The 17,656-nt window shown below is 36.3% G+C and overlaps 2 protein-coding genes across 2 annotated transcripts in view; one reads left to right on the top strand and one right to left on the bottom strand.

The window, feature by feature from the left end:
* Window positions 1-11,644: 11,644 nt before the first annotated feature.
* il4 (interleukin 4) lies at window positions 11,645-14,727 on the top strand (the record flags this gene model as incomplete). Its single annotated transcript, XM_079839249.1, has 4 exons — window positions 11,645-11,815; window positions 11,898-11,945; window positions 12,032-12,130; window positions 14,623-14,727. 4 exons carry the CDS (start codon window positions 11,645-11,647, stop codon window positions 14,725-14,727), a joined length of 423 nt encoding a protein of 140 aa, XP_079695375.1.
* A 146-nt stretch (window positions 14,728-14,873) lies between these two features.
* Window positions 14,874-17,656, bottom strand: part of kif3a (kinesin family member 3A) — a 44,945-nt gene continuing 42,162 nt past the window's right edge. The window contains exons 16-17 of the mRNA XM_079839861.1: window positions 17,496-17,623; window positions 14,874-15,528 (exon numbers count right to left, since the gene is read on the bottom strand). Of these exons, the coding sequence (XP_079695987.1) occupies window positions 15,480-15,528; window positions 17,496-17,623 (177 nt within the window). The 3' untranslated portion in view covers window positions 14,874-15,479. The remainder of the gene's footprint in view (window positions 15,529-17,495; window positions 17,624-17,656) is intronic.

Below are 17,656 nucleotides of genomic sequence, written 5' to 3'. Positions count from 1 at the left end.
TTGTGGGCCATGACAACGTGAGCGTGAGTGTCACTTGAGGTAGCGCTTGACAGACATTTCTGCATACAAAACAGAGATGGTGAGGTGATACGCAACACGGTAATTTCAAACCCGGGTCCTACCATTGCGCTTAGGGAGAAAAAAACTAACCAGAGAGGAAGTATTTGACACGAAGAAGAAATGACTCACGTTTTAAACCTTAAACGTGTTAAGACTGAAATTGTATGACATTTTGCACAAATCATGGACATTCCAACAAATAAGCACTGTACTTATTCACTTATAAAAATAAATGTTAACTACATTAGTTGGCATGAGTTAACAGAGAAAAGTACTTTGCTTAATGCTTAATGGTTCATTAACGTTGATTTCAACATTTACGAATCCGTTATTAAGTCAAAAGTTGTGTCTGTTAAAGGGATAGCTCATCCAAAAATGTATGAGTTTCTTCTGTTGGACATTAAAAGAAGATATTTTGAAGAATGTTGGTAACCCGACTGTTGACGGTAGCCATAGTGGGGAAGTCAATGGGTGCCGTCACCAGTTTGATTACCAGCGTTCTTCAAAATATCTTCTTTTATGTTCAACAGAAGAAAGAAACTCATACAGGTTTGGAACAACTTGAGGGTGAGTAAATGAGGGACAATGGATTAACATTTCTGAAGATTACTAAATACTGTAACAAATGAATTGTGTCCAACTTTATATTAGGGGTCTTTATGTACTTACTGTATGATAGACTTATTGTGTTCATGTTGTTGTGCTGCTATTGAGGTGGGATATGAGTAAGATTTGGTGGTATGAGTAGGCTGGGGTGGGTTAAGGGGTAAGGAAAGATCAACGGTGTAACTACAGATATAATTACAGAAATGAATTACATATAGTAAAATGTTAAGAATTTAGAGTAAATTGAAGTGTTGGTGCATAGTAGTTAAAGATACTTAATATAAAGTGGGTCCATGATTGTGATTCATACTGTATAATGTTTATACATTATGTTTATTTTAAATGGGACACTGCGCATTAATTGTCACAAGGACATTGACGAGTTGGCAAAGGTAGCATAGAGACGGAAACACTGGCGAGAGCACCTACAAGTTTCCGTAATGAAAAGTGCAGATGGTTTTGATTCTGTGAAAAGCAAACTGCAGTCTTATGCAAAGTGTGATGAAACGGCTGGATGATCATTGTACCACTGAGGGACAGAGAATGTGAAGGGCTGGAAAGGTGATTGTCAGTCCTAAACCACAGAGGTCACGAAGGAACATCGATTTGCGTCAGTGACTTTAGGTGAGAGGTTGGCGTTCTGGATCATCTGGAACTTATAATGTGGGCAGAAATCATATACTCATAAGAAATCTGCGGTCAGTAATGCTATATAAAATCGCACGTACAACGCAGAACTAAAACTGATCAGGAAAGCATTGTGGTTCACACCTATTAGTAACAACACACAACAAATTTGTCACATCCAGCTGACTGTGTTGAGCATGATTTTCAGTTGGAGGTAGACTACTAAAATGAACCAGCCAGGTCACCAGTGTTTTAGCTGTCTGAGCAATTGCAGCACAGACTGAGAGCATCTCCCCGTCAGTGCCACTAGAGAGCACTATGTAGCCATGGAAAGAAATGCCCAGCTCATCCACAGCACAAGTGCGCTCTTCAGGGTCTGTATGGCTGATGTTAGCTGATGTTGAAATTGCATCAGTTGCATTGCACTTAAAAATGCATGAAAAAAACAAAAACAAAACAGTTTGATTTTTACTGATGTTAACAGATTAATAAATATGGCCAGCAGCCATATCACCCTGTAGCCCAAGACTGAAGCTAAGCAGGGCTGAGCCTGGTCAGTACCTGGATGGAAGACCTCCTGGGAGCTGCTGGAAGAGGTGTTAGTGAGGCCTAACGCCTCAGTATAGTGATGGGGACACTATACTGTAACAAGCACCGTCCTTCGGATGAGACATTAAACCGAGGTCCTGACTCTCTGTGGTCATTAAAAATCCCATGGTACTTCTTGTAAAAGAGAAGGGGTGTAACCCCGGTGTCCAGGCCAAATTCCCTTCATTGGCCCTTACCAATCATGGCCTCCAAATAATCCCCATCCATTGAATTGGCTCTATCACCCTCTCTTCTCTCCACCAATCAGCTGGTGTGTGGTGAGCGCACTGGCGCTGTTGTACTGTGGCTGCCGTCGCATCAACCAAGTGGATGCTGCACACTGGTGGTGGTTGAGGTCTTGAGGAGAGACCCTTGACATAGTTGTAAAGCGCCTTGGGTGTACAGTAGTACATATGAAAGCGCTATATAAATGCCTCATTCATTCATGCACTCATTCAATAAATGCTTAAAAAAATACTATATGGGGGGAAAAAAAACCTCTTAAAGGGATAGTTCACCCAAAAATGAAAAAATGAAAATTTCCCCATGATTTACTCACCCTCAAGCCATCCTAGCTGTATAAGACATTCTTCTTTCAGACGAATACAATCAGAGTTATATAAAAAAATGTCCTGGCTCTTCCAAGCTTTATAATGGCAGCCCAAAAAAGTGCATCCATCCATTATAAAAGTAATCCATACAGCTCCAGAGGGTTAATAAAAGCCTTCTGAAGCGAAGAGATGTATTTTTGTAAGAAAAATATACCTATTTACAACTTTATAAAGTAAAATATCTAGCTGCTGCCAGACCGCCTTCCGTATTCATTCATTCTGAAGAGCTCAGTGAATTCAAGTGTGGGACTGTGATGCCACCTTTGCAATAAATCAGTTCATGAAATTTCATCCCTGCTGGATATTCCACGGTCAACTGTATTATTGCAAAGGGGAAGATTGCAGCAATTCAGCCACGAAGCAGATGATGTAAAGTCACAGAGCGGGGTCACTGAGTGGCGCATGCATAAAAGTCGAAAACGCTCTGCTGATTCCATAGCTGAAGGATTTCAAACTTCTATTTGCATTACTGTCTGCACAAAAGCTGTGCGTAGAGAGCTTCATGGAATGGGTTTCTATGGCCGAGCAGCTGCATGCAAGCCTCACATCAACAAGTCTAATGCCAAGCGTTGTATGGAGAGGTGTAAAGCATGCCGCCACTGGACTCTAGAGCAGTGGAAGGAAATGTGTTCTGTTTGGCAGTCTGATGGGCGAGTCTGGGTTTTGGCGGATGCCAGGAAAATGTTACCTGCCTGACTGCATTGTGCCAACTGTAAAGTTTGATGGAGAGGGGTAATGGTATTGCTTCAACATACTAAAGACATTTCCGACAATTCTATGCTTCTAACTTTACGGGGAACAGTTCTATTCCAGCATGACTGTGCTCCAGTGCACATACATAGAAATGTCCATAATGACATGGTTGGATGAGTTCCGCGTGGAAGAGCCCTGGGATGAACCCTGAAATGAAGATTGTGAGTCAGGTCTTCTCATCCAACATCAATGCCTGATCTCACAAATGCTCTATGCCGGATTTATGGGCAAAAATTCCCACACTCTGAAATCTTGTAGAAAGCCTTCCCAGACAAGTGGAAGCTGTTATAGCTGCAAAGGGAAAACCATCTATTAATGTCTATGTTTTTAGAATGCAATGTCATTAAAGTCCCTTTTGGTGTAATGGTCAGGTGTCCCAACACTTTTGTCCATTTAGTATATACTGCTCATTGTTATATAGTTATAGTTATATGTTATATAGGCTAATGCATTCACTCACTGATGTTGACAAATGAGACCTTGGGTGAGTCTCAATCTGCTCCGTAGTTCTGGGCACTGATCAGGGAGTCAGCCATTTTAATACCCGTCTTAATTGCAAAATCCTTGCATTGCACTGAAATGCTCCCTAAGTCCCACAATGGACTATGAAAACCAGGGAGCACTGATGCTCACTATGTTCCCTTTACGGAAATTCTGATGAGTATGAAACAAATTACACTAGCCAACTCAACACACACAAGTGAGATATACACTCACCTAAAGGATTATTAGGAACACCATACTAATACTGTGTTTGACCCCCTTTCGCCTTCAGAACTGCCTTAATTCTACGTGGCATTGATTCAACAAGGTGCTGAAAGCATTCTTTAGAAATGTTGGCCCATATTGATAGGATAGCATCTTGCAGTTGATGGAGATTTGTGGGATGCACATCCAGGTCACGAAGCTCCCGTTCCACCACATCCCAAAGATGCTTTATTGGGTTGAGATCTGGTGACTGTGGGGGCCATTTTAGTTCAGTGAACTCATTGTCATGTTCAAGAAACCAATTTGAAATGATTCGAGCAATGTGACATGGTGCATTATCCTGCTGGAAGTAGCCATCAGAGGATGGGTACATGGTGGTCATAAAGGGATGGACATGGTCAGAAACAATGCTCAGGTAGGCCGTGGCATTTAAACGATGCCCAATTGGCACTAAGGGGCCTAAAGTGTGCCAAGAAAACATCCCCCACACCATTACAACACCACCACCAGCCTGCACAGTGGTAACAAGGCATGATGGATCCATGTTCTCATTCTGTTTACGCCAGATTCTGACTCTACCATCTGAATGTCTCAACAGAAATCGAGACTCATCAGACCAGGCAACATTTTTCCAGTGTTCAACTGTCCAATTTTGGTAAGCTTGTGCAAATTGTAGCCTCTTTTTCCTATTTGTAGTGGAGATGAGTGGTACCCGGTGGGGTCTTCTGCTGTTGTAGCCCATCTGTCTCAAGGTTGTGCGTGTTGTGGCTTCACAAATGCTTTGCTGCATACCTCGGTTGTAACGAGTGGTTATTTCAGTCAAAGTTGCTCTTCTATCAGCTTGAATCAGTCGGCCCATTCTCCTCTGACCTCTAGCATCAACAAGGCATTTTTTGCCCACAGGACTGCCGCATACTGGATGTTTTTCCCTTTTCACACCATTCTTTGTAAACCCTAGAAATGGTTGTGCGTGAAAATCCCAGTAACTGAGCAGATTGTGAAATACTCAGACCGGCCCGTCTGGCACCAACTACCATGCCACGCTCAAAATTGCTTAAATCACCTTTCTTTCCCATTCTGACATTCAGTTTGGAGTTCAGGAGATTGTCTTGACCAGGACCACACCGCTAAATGCATTGAAGCAACTGCCATTTGATTGGTTGATTAGATAATTGCATTAATGAGAAATTGAACAGGTGTTCCTAATAATCCTTTACACACACACACACACACACACACACACACACACACACACACACACACACACACACACACACACACACACACACAGGTGCTGGTCATATAATTAGAATATCAAAACTTTTATTTATTTCACTAATTCCATTCAAAAAGTGAAACTTGTATATTATATTCATTCATTACACACCGACTGATATATTTCAAATGTGTATTTCTTTTCATTTTGATTATTATAACTGACAACTAAGGAAACTCCCAAATCCAGTATCTCCAATATTGAACCTTTTCACAATATTCAAATTTTCGAAGACACCTGGTGGCACACTCTAATCAGCCAATTAACTCAAAACACCTGCAAAGGCCTTTAAATGCTCTTTCAGTCTAGTTCTGTCGGCTACACAATCATGAGGAAGACTGCTGACTTGACAGTTGTCCAAAAGACGACAATTGACACCTTGCACAAGGAGGGCCAGACACAAAAGGTCATTGCAAAAGAGGCTGGCTGTTCACAGAGCTCAGTGCCGCTGCTCCCATTACGCGATGCGCTTAGGGCACCAAGTGCTCAGGGGGGCACCACAAGAAAATGCTCTCTCTACTAAGGTCAACGCAGCCATATACCAGGAAGTTTTAGAGCACTTCATGCTTCCTGCTGCTGACCAACTTTATGGAGATGCAGATTTCATTTTCCAACAGGACTTGGCACCTGCACACAGTGCCAAAGCAACCAGAACCTGGTTTAAGGACCATGGCATCCCTGTTCTTAATTGGCAAGCAAACTCGCCTGACCTTAACCCCATAGAAAATCTATGGGGTATTGTGAAGAGAAAGATGCGATATGCCAGACCCAACAATGCAGAAGAGCTGAAGGCCACTATCAGAGCAACCTGGGCTCTCATAACACCTGAGAAGTTCCACAGACTGATCGACTCCATGCCACGCCGCATTACTGCAGTAATTCAGGCAAAAGGAGCCAACCAAGTTTTGAGTGCTGGACATGCTCATACTTTTCATGTTCATACTTTTCAGTTGGACAAGATTTCTAAAAATCCTTTCTTTGTATTGGTCTTAATTAACATTCAAATTAATAGAGATACTGAATGGGATTTTCCTTAGTTGTCAGTTATAATCATCAAAATTAAAAGAAATAAACATTTGAAATATATAAGTCTGTGTATAATGAATGAATATAATATACAAGTTTCACTTTTTTGAATGGAATTAGTGAAATAAATCAACTTTTTGATGATATTCTAATTAGATGACCAGCACCTGTATATATATATTTATATTAAAGAACCATTATGAAATCATATTTCAGCATAAACATACATTGATAGCTGGTAGCAAATATAAGTGTTGTTTTACGCAGTGAGCCAGGGTCCTTACCAGTGATCGTTTCATGCACATGACATGCTAAGCCAGGAAGCTGATTGAGACGTACCCCTTATTGTAAAGTTCTACCAAAGTGGCATCTGCAGACAAATGATGCTGGAGCTTTTCTCTGAACTAAGAAGATAATTTCTAGGAAATAATTTCCCTTTCAGATCCCGCAGGTGTCGCAGCAGAGTAACCACATATGTAGTTTATCACTTTAACTGTGAATATAATCCACTAATGTTTCACAACCCGAAAAGGGGCAAATACTGTTTGTATATAACAATATATCTGTTTTGTCATTTAAAGTGTGCTTGAGCTAACTTTCCTTCAAATAAATGGCACTTGGATTTGATAGTGTGTTCCTAATACAATGATATTTATACGATTTGTGTTCAAATACTTTTTGGGTTCACTGTATAGGCTACTTTACATATGTGTATTATATCATTTAACCAACAATTTTGTCAGCTTATCAATTTATATAATATTCACGTTTATGAGGTACAAAAGGCCAGGATCTAATACACTGTAAAAAGTGATCAGTTGACTTAAAGGGATAGTTCAAAATTCTGTCATCCTTTACTCACCCTCAAGTTGTTCCAAACCTGAGTTTCTTTGTTCTACTGAACACAAAAGATGATATTTTGAAGAATGTTTGTAACAAAGCAGATAGAGCAACCATTGACTACCATATAGGGTCTATCTGCTTTGTTACAAACATTCTTCAAAATATCTTCTTTTGTGTTCAGTAGAACAAAGAAACTTATACAGGTTTGGAACAACTTGAGGGTGATTAAATGATGACAGAATTTTTATTTTTGGGTGAACTATCCCTTTAACTTAATAATTTTAAGGCAACTGGTTTCCTCAATTTATTTTAAGTAAATAAACCATGCGTAATTGAAAAAAAAAATTAAGTTATGTGAACTTAATTCCACATAACTTAATTTTTTTTTTCAATTAGTCATCGTTTATTTACTTAATATTAAAGCAACAGGTTTCATCCAATTTTTTAAGTTTAGTCAACTGATCACTAAAGGTTCTTTATTGAAAGTTTCTTCATAGTGCAAAAGTGTTCTTCAGATTTTTAAAATGTTCTTCAAACAAAGAAAAACATGGATCTTTTAAGAACTGTTGACGCAAAGGTTCTTTTGGGAAACCAGAAATGCTTCTTTTATGGAATCACTATGAAAAACCCCTTTTGCATCATAAAATGTTCATACTTCAGAGATTTTTTTATTGTTGGGGACATTAAGAGTTGTTCTTGTAAAATAGTTTCCACTTTTTTCCAAATCGTTTCTTTAATTGTCTTTAATTAAATTGTAATTTGGGGATAAAAAAAAAAGAGGTTTCATATTAAATAAATCAACATGAACAGTAATGCTAACGGTTATTAGGCCAAGAGCAAAGTCGGCAGAGAGCATTGATCACACAGGAAACTGCACAGGAGCATTTCTAGAAACAGAGATAGGAATCACAATGCAAAGCCACATCTGAGCAAGAGCTGTAATACACGTCTGACTAAAAATGCTGAAGCCTGATTACATAGACAGCTTGTGATGGTGCACACTTTCTTTTCCACCGTTTAACTTTAACCTTGTATACATATGGCTAAAGTAAAACTAGATCCAAATGTAGCTTGTAGACTGATCACAAACAGCACAGTTCAGCTCATAACAGCTTTATAACTAAAGTATTGATTGTTTTTTTTTTACATGTGTACTAGTATATGATCCAAATCAACATTTCAACTCGGAATAATTTTAGCATGTGATTGAATATGGCAATGTTAATGTATTAGAGATAGATCTGCAACACTGTTGCCGCTGTAGAGCAAGTATAGACTTGCTACTGCTAAAAGATAGACAGATGCACTGCTGTGAGCATAAACGATGTGCTAATGCTGCCTAAATAGAAATAAATCCCAAAGCAGATCTAGGCAGGTGGAGCTGGGGAAGTGGAGGGTTTCAGAGGAACAATGCTTACAGCACACAATGAATAAGACTATTTAAATGCTGAACAAGCAATCTCATTGACTGCAGAATCAGCAGAGGCCAATCAGCTTGTGCCATGTGGTAATGATGGGATTACTTGCATGTAAAGGACCTATCAGCTCACGCCCTCTTGAGTTTCATGACTGGACTAGATATGTCTACAGAATATACATTAAATTAGACTGTATTAAAGAGTTTCTCTTTCTTTACTACCTGAATGCACACTAAGCCTGGTCAACTATGCTTAGGCACTTTCTAAGAGCTCTTTCCAAGATCTTTTAGCTTCTCATAAAAGGTACAACTCTTGTACCTTTTGACAAACTGTGAAACTTTCCCTTTCTGCCCTTTGATGTTGACTCCAAATGACTAGTACTTTCCTCAAGTTGAAGTGTTAATATACAAGGATTCATGAAAATGTAAAATCTGTAATGTATATGTATTTTTGTATCATCATACATTTACAGAAACTCAGGGACCCACTTTATATTATGTGTCTTCAACTACTACTAACATTTAAATGAATAATTTTTTATTGAAAAATACATGCATGTAATTACATATGCAACTTAAACCTACAATAGGTACATTATACCAAACATTTTTTTAAATGTAAATAATAGTTAAAAACACCTCATATAAAGTTGATTCCAACTCAGGTTTGAACTAGTAATGTAAACTAATGCTGATTACAGCTTCAGTGTTGCGCTTGTATCTTCAGTGTTTCTAAATGAATGTAATGATGATATCAACTTCCATTTTTTAGTTTCCATGAATAATGGCGTGGAATACGTTTCTAGAGTTGAGAATCTCACACTATACAGCAGGTGTCAAACTGAGCATTGATAGAGATAATAGAGCGACAGCACCCCCTGCAGATAAACAACTAGATAATTTTTTTTTTAAATTTGTCATAAAATCTTTCATATGGGAATCATATGCTTACACAAACAGATCTGAAGTTTCTCATTGTCATTTTTCAGGTGTGAATTATGGATAGACCTGTATTAAAATGCTGGCCAAAATCAAAAAGCTAATTTATTTTTATTTTTATGTAAAATGGTTGATAAATAGCCTATATTAAAAACACACTACAGTTTAAATGCTGTAATACAGTATGGATGCAAATATTTCTTAAGTAAAAAAAAATGCAGTGTAAGATTCAGAAGGACTGAGCTTATTTTTATGCATGAATGCACATAATCATTACAAGCACAAAGAAATGCGTCCAATCTTTAGAATATAGTGCTCTTACAGGATTAAATATTTGCCATAAGCCAGTGTTATTTCAGTATTATTTATATACTATTATCGTATTTATTAATATTTTGAATTAGCTTTTATTTTCATATTTTCAGTTCAATTTTAGATTAAAGGGTTAGTTCACCCAAAAAATGAAAATTCTGTCATTAATTACTTACCCTCATGTCGTTAGACACCCGTCAGACCTCCGTTCATCTTCGGAACAGAAATGAAGATATTTTAGTTGAAATCTGATGGCTCTGAAAGGCCTCCATTGGCACAATGCACGGTTCACTCTCAAGAGCCTTAAAAGGTACTAAAGACGTTGTTACAAAGTCCATCTCACTACAGTTTCTGTTCCGAAGATGAACGGAGGTCTTAAGGGTGTCGAACGACATGAGGGTAAGTAATTAATGACAGAATTTTCATTTTTGGGTGAACTAATACTTTAAGTAGATTAAGTAAATGTGTTATAGGCTTTTGTCATTTTTTTATCAGCTTTATATTTAGCTTTATTATTCTTTTAATTTGATTCATTTTAGCACTTATGTTTTCAGTTAGTTGCCAAGGCAATATTTCAATATTTCAATTTTTGTTAGGTTGTTTGAAGTAGGCCTATACATTTTTATACAGATTCATTGCAAATAAAGAAAAATTATGCAGAAACAACACAGCCATAAACTTTCAGTCAAATGACATTGATATTTGACAAATGATATTGAACAAAATATCCAATATCAACAGATAATGCTAAAAAAACACACTATTTGAAGTTGCTCTTGTACAATATTAAATACACAACATGTACTTACTATTTAATTAGGGTTAAGGTTTTGGGTTACACTTTATTTTAAGGTGTCTTTGTTACAGCGTAATTATATATTTAGGTACTGATTAATATTAAGTAACTACATGTACTTACTATATGGGTTAGGGTTTGTTTGAAGGTTAGTTGCATGTAATTATGCATAATTTACTGTTGTTGCTATGGTAAGTACATGTGTAACAATGTCACTGTAAAATAAAGTGTTACCAGGTTTTGTTGATTGTAATTATGCATAATTTACTGTTATTAATACAGTAAGTACGAGTAAGATGTGTAAGGGACTAAGCACTAATATCAGCCGATATGAAGTTGAACTTGATCAACTTTGACTCGTTGCAAAAGCAACAACACAAATAATGTATCTAATTAATGACATCACAAAAATGAAACCGTAGATGTTTCATTACTTTCCGAAAGTGATAAATCTGACCTAGATAAAATCAGCCTACATGAGTTTTTCGTTGCACAACGCGATAAAGCAATCAACTGTTGTGGTTTTGTGGCGTCTTCAGGAGACGTGTGAAAAAGGGTTAATTGGCATCTACATCACTGTACGTATATTTTGTGTCTAATGTACCGTCCCTGTAAGAAGGCCAAAGGGATGTGGCAAACGGTTCTTTCAGAAAACATAGATGATGATCTGATTAAAAAAAACTGAGACAATCAGTGCTCATGTTGCATTAATGGAATCTCTTACTACAACACTGGAAATAATTAGTTGCTAATTTAAGATGACTAAGAAATAGAAAGTGTCAAAGGCACTGAGGTAAGGGTGAATTTTTTATCAGGCACAAACCATAAATTTGGTGTATTAAAAGTTATGCCAGATGACTCCAGCAGCCTTCAAGTAATAATAGCGAGCCAAGTGTCGGTCTACTTCTTTTGAATTATCTTGGAGGGAATTCTCTCGTTTCAACATATTCTCTGAAATCTATTAGTGATTGTGAGGGTGTGTGTGTGTGTGTGTGTGTGTGAGGGTGTGACGTGTAATCTACTCCATCACCTCAGCATCACATCCTCTGCTATAAGTAGACTGAATGATCAGCGCTGAAGCTATGAAGACCAGCATCTCAGCATCTAGATACCTCAACATAGAACCAAGCATGAGGACTTTCTTGCTCTTGGCACTGACATTTGTAGCCATCAATGGATCTAAAGCAAATAAAAACATCTTAGAGGAAAGCATTGAGAAGGTGAACAAGATCCTACATGAAGATAAAGAGAAGGTAAGAATCGAATTCTGCAACTGCTCCGAAGAGGCAAAAAGTGATTGGCAAAGTCTAACAGCGTTCAATATTTTTTCCGTAGATTCATAACCGACATGTGAAAGACATATTTCCTAAAGGGCCCTGCTCAGTAAGTATTTGAGAACTAATGTTCATGATGGTAAAAGCTTGATTTCATTATCTCACCAATTCACAATGACTTCTACGATTACATAGGAGGAAACCATTTGCCAAGCAGCAAAGGTCCTGAAAAACACACATCTAAACCTCAGCTTGCTACACAGGAATCTGTTTCAGTTTGCAAAAAACACCGGGGTAAGTCATCGTCCAATATTTATTCATTGAATTAGATGATAAACGGCAGATCGTATTGATAATCCTTACCATACTGTGTCTATATTATTCACACAGAGAAAAAGGGTGTCAAAATTGTACTTTCAGGGGTACAACGGCTTGTCACTGGGGCGGTACAATTAAAAGGACATCTTTGTACTCCTAAAATGTGCATATTAGTACCTTAAAGGAACACTCCACTTTTTTTGAAAATAGGCTCATTTTTCAACTGCCCTAGAGTTAAACAGTTGAGTTTTACTGTTTTCTAATCCATTCAGCCGATCTCCGGGTCTGGCGGTAGCACTTTTAGCATAGCTTAGCATAGATCATAGAATCTGATTAGACCGTTAGCATCTCGCTCTAAAATGACCAAAGAGTTTCAATATTTTTTCTATTTGAAACTTGACTCTTCTGTAGATACAGACCAACAGACCAGTTAAAGACCAACAGAAAATTAAAAGTTGCGATTTTCTAGGCCGATATGGCTAGGAACTATACTCTCATTCCTGCGTAATATCGTAAATATCATTGCACCGCTGCATCCATGGTACGGCAGCAAAGTTCCTTGATTATTATTATTGATTAGAGTATAGTTCCTAGCCATATCAGTCTAGAAAATCACAACTTTTCATTTTCTGTTGGTCTTAGTACACGATGTAACTAAGCAAGATGCTAACGGTCTAATCAGATTCAATGATCTATGCTAAGCTATGCTAAAACTTCTACCACCAGATCCGAAGATCGGCTGAATGGATTCGAAAACGGTTTAACTCTAGGGGAGTTGGAAAATGAGCCTATTTTCAAAAAGAGTGGAGTGTTCCTTTAAGGGTGGATTAATCTTAAATCTAGATTAAATCAAGGTTTATCTAATAATTATATTGCACCAAACTTTAAACCTCGTTTAAAAATAAGCATCATTTTGATCCTGGATTTAATTTATATATAAAATAGATTAACTTTAATCCTGTTGCTCCATAACTTTAAACTCAGATTCAAATCTCAATTATGGATTAATTTTAAATTTACACGTGAGGAGGTTTAAATAAAATAAAGTGCACCTACAATTTAACTATGCAGATGATTGAATAGAGATAGAAACTGTGGGTGTGTTGTCAGGTCTCAGGTGTTTATTACTAATACAAATTGAACTGAGAGTGTGAGGGTCGTGGCGGCCCGTGAGTTTACGCCTGCTATCGAGTCCGGGATGCAGATCCATCACTCATCTCAGTGCACCTCGGTGTCGGACAAAGAAAAGAAGAGAGGAGTATATTTAGCATTTGACGGCAGCGGGGAATATGAGGGGAGCGCCAGTGATCGCGGCCGCGCCTCATGTTTTTCATACCCGCTCCACTCGATCAAACGTAATGTGTCAAGAGCGGAGATGTTTTGTCACAAGTTACGCTGCCACAATATACTCCATTCATTGATACTATAAATATATTTCCAGGCTTATGAAATTCGCACGCGCTGCTACAATGTTTACATTGCCTGCTTCATCAGTAACAGTCTATCTACGTAGCGCTTTATAAAGACAGCTGACATTGTACTAGTTTATTTCCTTTATTGGCAAGAGCTACTTAAGTCAGAGAGAGAGAGTTTCTGGTGGTCAATAAAGAAGGTATTTGAATAGTAGTATTGTTGCTGTCAATGGCGAGTCAATCACGGCGGCGAAAATTAATCGTTAATGGAGGTTTTAATCACAGGTTAAAGCTGCAGTCCGTGACTTTTGGCGCTCTAGCGGTTAATAAACATAACTGCATGCGTTTTGCAGAAGAACATTGCAGCCGGAGCTACTTCTCTCTGTTTATGTCTATGGCGAGTCACGCAGGGACTGTGCTCCTCCGCAGCGGTTCCTACCAGACCGGGCTGAAATAGTCCCAATATAAACACTTATTATGAGTGTTTCAAATTGTTTGTAAATTTTGAACACAAAAAAACGTTATGGACAGCAGCTTTAAATTCTAATCACCGATTTAATATGGGTTTAAAATTAAGTGGTCCAACACAACACGATTTAAAATAAAGCCTAGATTAGCTCTAAACTGTGCGTAATTTAATACTTTTTGGTGCAACCCAGTAAAAAAACCTTAACGTGGACCTTTTTGTGGTAAACAAGATGCAAAAGATGTCCTTTTAAAGGCACAATTTTGACACACTTTTTCTGTGTTGGAGTAGCATTCTGCTTAAACCAATGCGGTGTGCTGATGCTATTAGCATGATTCTCACACTATAGAAATAATCAAATTATTGACATTTTTCCCTTGAACATAATAAGACAACTAAGGTAGTCATGTTACCTGCTATCAGTGTTCTTTCTGCCCCAGAAGTAGCACCAAATGGAACTGCAAAATGAGATTAATCCGATTGATTAATAATTTGTTTAAACAACCTCAGTTACTTCAAAGTATGAACTATGGCTACACTGTAGGTTCAATGTAATCTAATACACGGAATGTGTTTGTTTTTCTCCACAGCACGGTAACTGTAATGTTACAGCTACAGAGGAGTGTACAATGGAGACTTTTCTCAAAAAAGTCAAAAAATGCTGCCAAGAACTAATCTCCAAGCATGTGAAATGACCTTAGACTTACAGTTTATGCTATATTTTTGTATTTTCTCATATTTATATCATATTTATTGTATTTATGAATAAAAAATATATGATGAAATTTGAATGTGGAATTAGAAATGATTATCTAAAAAAAAAACACAATGCTACATTTTTACCTTGTAAAATAATTTAATAATTTAAGGAGGAGTACAGGAACAAAAAAGAAAACAGTAAATGTAAACATTTTTTACATAATACATAAGACTAATGGTTTTACTACAGTGCACAATGGAAATACATTACAATTAGAGTAAACGGACCTAATGGCACTACAGCCAAGGGAACATGGCATGCGCATTCTCACAATAAAAAAATGAAGTAGCATAGCTTGTGTGCATGGAGCTAAAGCAATTGCACGCTGCCAATTTTATAAAACATTAAGATTAGATAGCATATTCCCTGACAGCAAGCGAATCTCTTGTGTCAGACCAATAGGCTGCTCAACACATGCCAGCACAGCCATCAGTGTCAAGCTGAATATACAGTAACAGTGTTTATGTTAAAGTTGAAATGTGCCTTCTATCATAATGGACATCTTACAGCAAACTATCCTCACCTAAACCCAGCTTTGGAGCAGTTTCTGCATATAAACACATTATTTCTTTTCATCTACACTTATGTCAAAGTGCCTTTACGTCACAAGAATCAGTATTTCCTAAGACATATACTGGACTGGCCTTGAAATGCACAAAATATGGTGGTCTTCATCAGACAAAAGGCTCACTGCAGCAGGGATTCAATCACCGCCTCTGGTTTGGAGGAGCGTTTCCTAAAGAAAAAAAAAAAGCAATTGGGAAAAACAGACTTTTAAGACAAAAAAAAAAGAATAAATGATACTTTCATTTATCAAGGATGCATAAACAAAATATATATATATATATAAAAAAAAAAATTCACAATATTATTGTTTTTAGAGTCTATTTTTACTATTTTACTGTCCGTGGTAACACTTTACAATTATGTTTCATTAGTTAACATGAACTAAGAATGAACAATACTTCTACAGCATTTATTAATCTTAGCTAATGTTAATCTCAACATTTACTAATGCATTATTCAAATCAAAAGTTGTTTTTGTTAACATTAGTTAATGCACATGAACATCAACATTTTTATTAAGTAACATTAACAAAGGTTAATAAATGCTGTAAAAATTTTTGTAGCCACTCATAATGTAGTATTACATTATTAATATACATTTTTTCTCAAAAAGTTAAAATCTTGAGCTCATAATATAGACAATTTTTACATTATGAGAAAATTATTACATTATAAACTCACTAAAAACATGTCATACTTTCACTATTGTATTGTATAGCTTTTAAAACATAAAAAAGTATTTCCCTTACAGTAAATTTTTTTTTTATCTAAAGGCAGTCTTAAAATACCTGCAAAATGAAATATTCATAAAATTATTATTATTATCATACGTTTATTAAACAAAACATTGGTATTCCTTTACAGTACATTTTAAAAATACAATTGCTTTGTTTAATATAATAATAATAATAATAATAATAATAGTAATAATAATAATAATAATGATAGCATGAATATTTACATCTGTTGCATTTCGCATAGTTTAAGACTGGATTTGGATTTTTTTAAATGTACTGTAAGGGGATTTTTGGTGTTTTAAAAGCTATTACCATAATGAAAATTTTACATGTTTTTGGTGAGTTTATAATGTAATACATTTCTCATGTAAACATTTCTATTTCATTATGAGCTCTAGATTTTATTACATTTTGAGAAAATGATTACATTATGAACATTTTATTACAATAATAATGTAATATGTAATTGCATTATGCGCAGTTATTACATTACGAGTTTCTACAATGTTGCTTATTGTTTCATGTTAGTTAATGCATTAACCTATGAGACCATATTGTAAAGTATAACCCTATAATCGGTTTTTACTATTTATGATCAAATAAATGTCAAGATATGAAACGATTACTATATAATCCATTATAACTTATTTATTAATTATAACATAATAACAAAATTATGTTCATTGTTAGTAATATAAATCTCTTAATGGTTATAACCACAAATATGTAAGCATTATTACTGTTGTTATGAGGTGATACAACACATTATAATGTTGTTTATAAGGCATTATGCATGTATTTTAATGCATTAAGAATACCCTTATAATGCATTATAAATGCAGGCTTCATCTGGTGTTATAATGCATTGTACTAAAAATTAGCTAAGTATTATAATGTATTGTAACTTTTGTTATGATTATTTATCAGATGGTTCAACATAGTATGTTGTTTATAAGGCATTATGCATATATTAGAATACAGGCTTCATAGAAAGTGTTACTGAGACTTCTTTCAAAAAGAGAAAAATATCCCAAACATTTGAAAGGTAATGTACAAAACGTGAGAGGATCGACTCGGTCTGGATCAAACCAAACACTTATGTTAAAGCTTAAATTTTGTTTGGATTATTTGGGGATTTTTGAATCACTTTTCCATAAAAACATTATGGACACAGAATATTGACATACTGTATGCTTATAGTGCCCATTTCAACAATGTCATCAATAACAGACTGTACCTTTAAACAACATCTAAAATCATACAGCTTATTAATGCATCACGCACTAAATTAAACTGAAGGATTGTCTAATTGTAACTGTTGTAATATTTATATTGTGACTCAATTGTGCAAAGGCGTGAACCCAAAAAAAAAAAAAAACCCTAAAGCATAGCACCTCACCTACGACTAGTTTTAGGCCTGGACTTTCCACTCTTTGATGTCCGAGGCCTTTCTAGTTTCATTAGAGACTGTCTCATGCTCTCCTCCGTGTAGGCCAGATATACATGAGAGAGGTCCACTTCAAATGGCTGAGTCATGAAAGAGGGACAGATTCAAAAATT

Source organism: Gobio gobio, assembly GCF_949357685.1.
Source record: "Gobio gobio genome assembly, chromosome: 16".
Taxonomy (NCBI): Eukaryota; Metazoa; Chordata; class Actinopteri; order Cypriniformes; family Gobionidae; genus Gobio; species Gobio gobio.
Note: the sequence above shows the minus strand (reverse complement) of the source record. Positions and strands in the feature narration are given on the sequence as shown.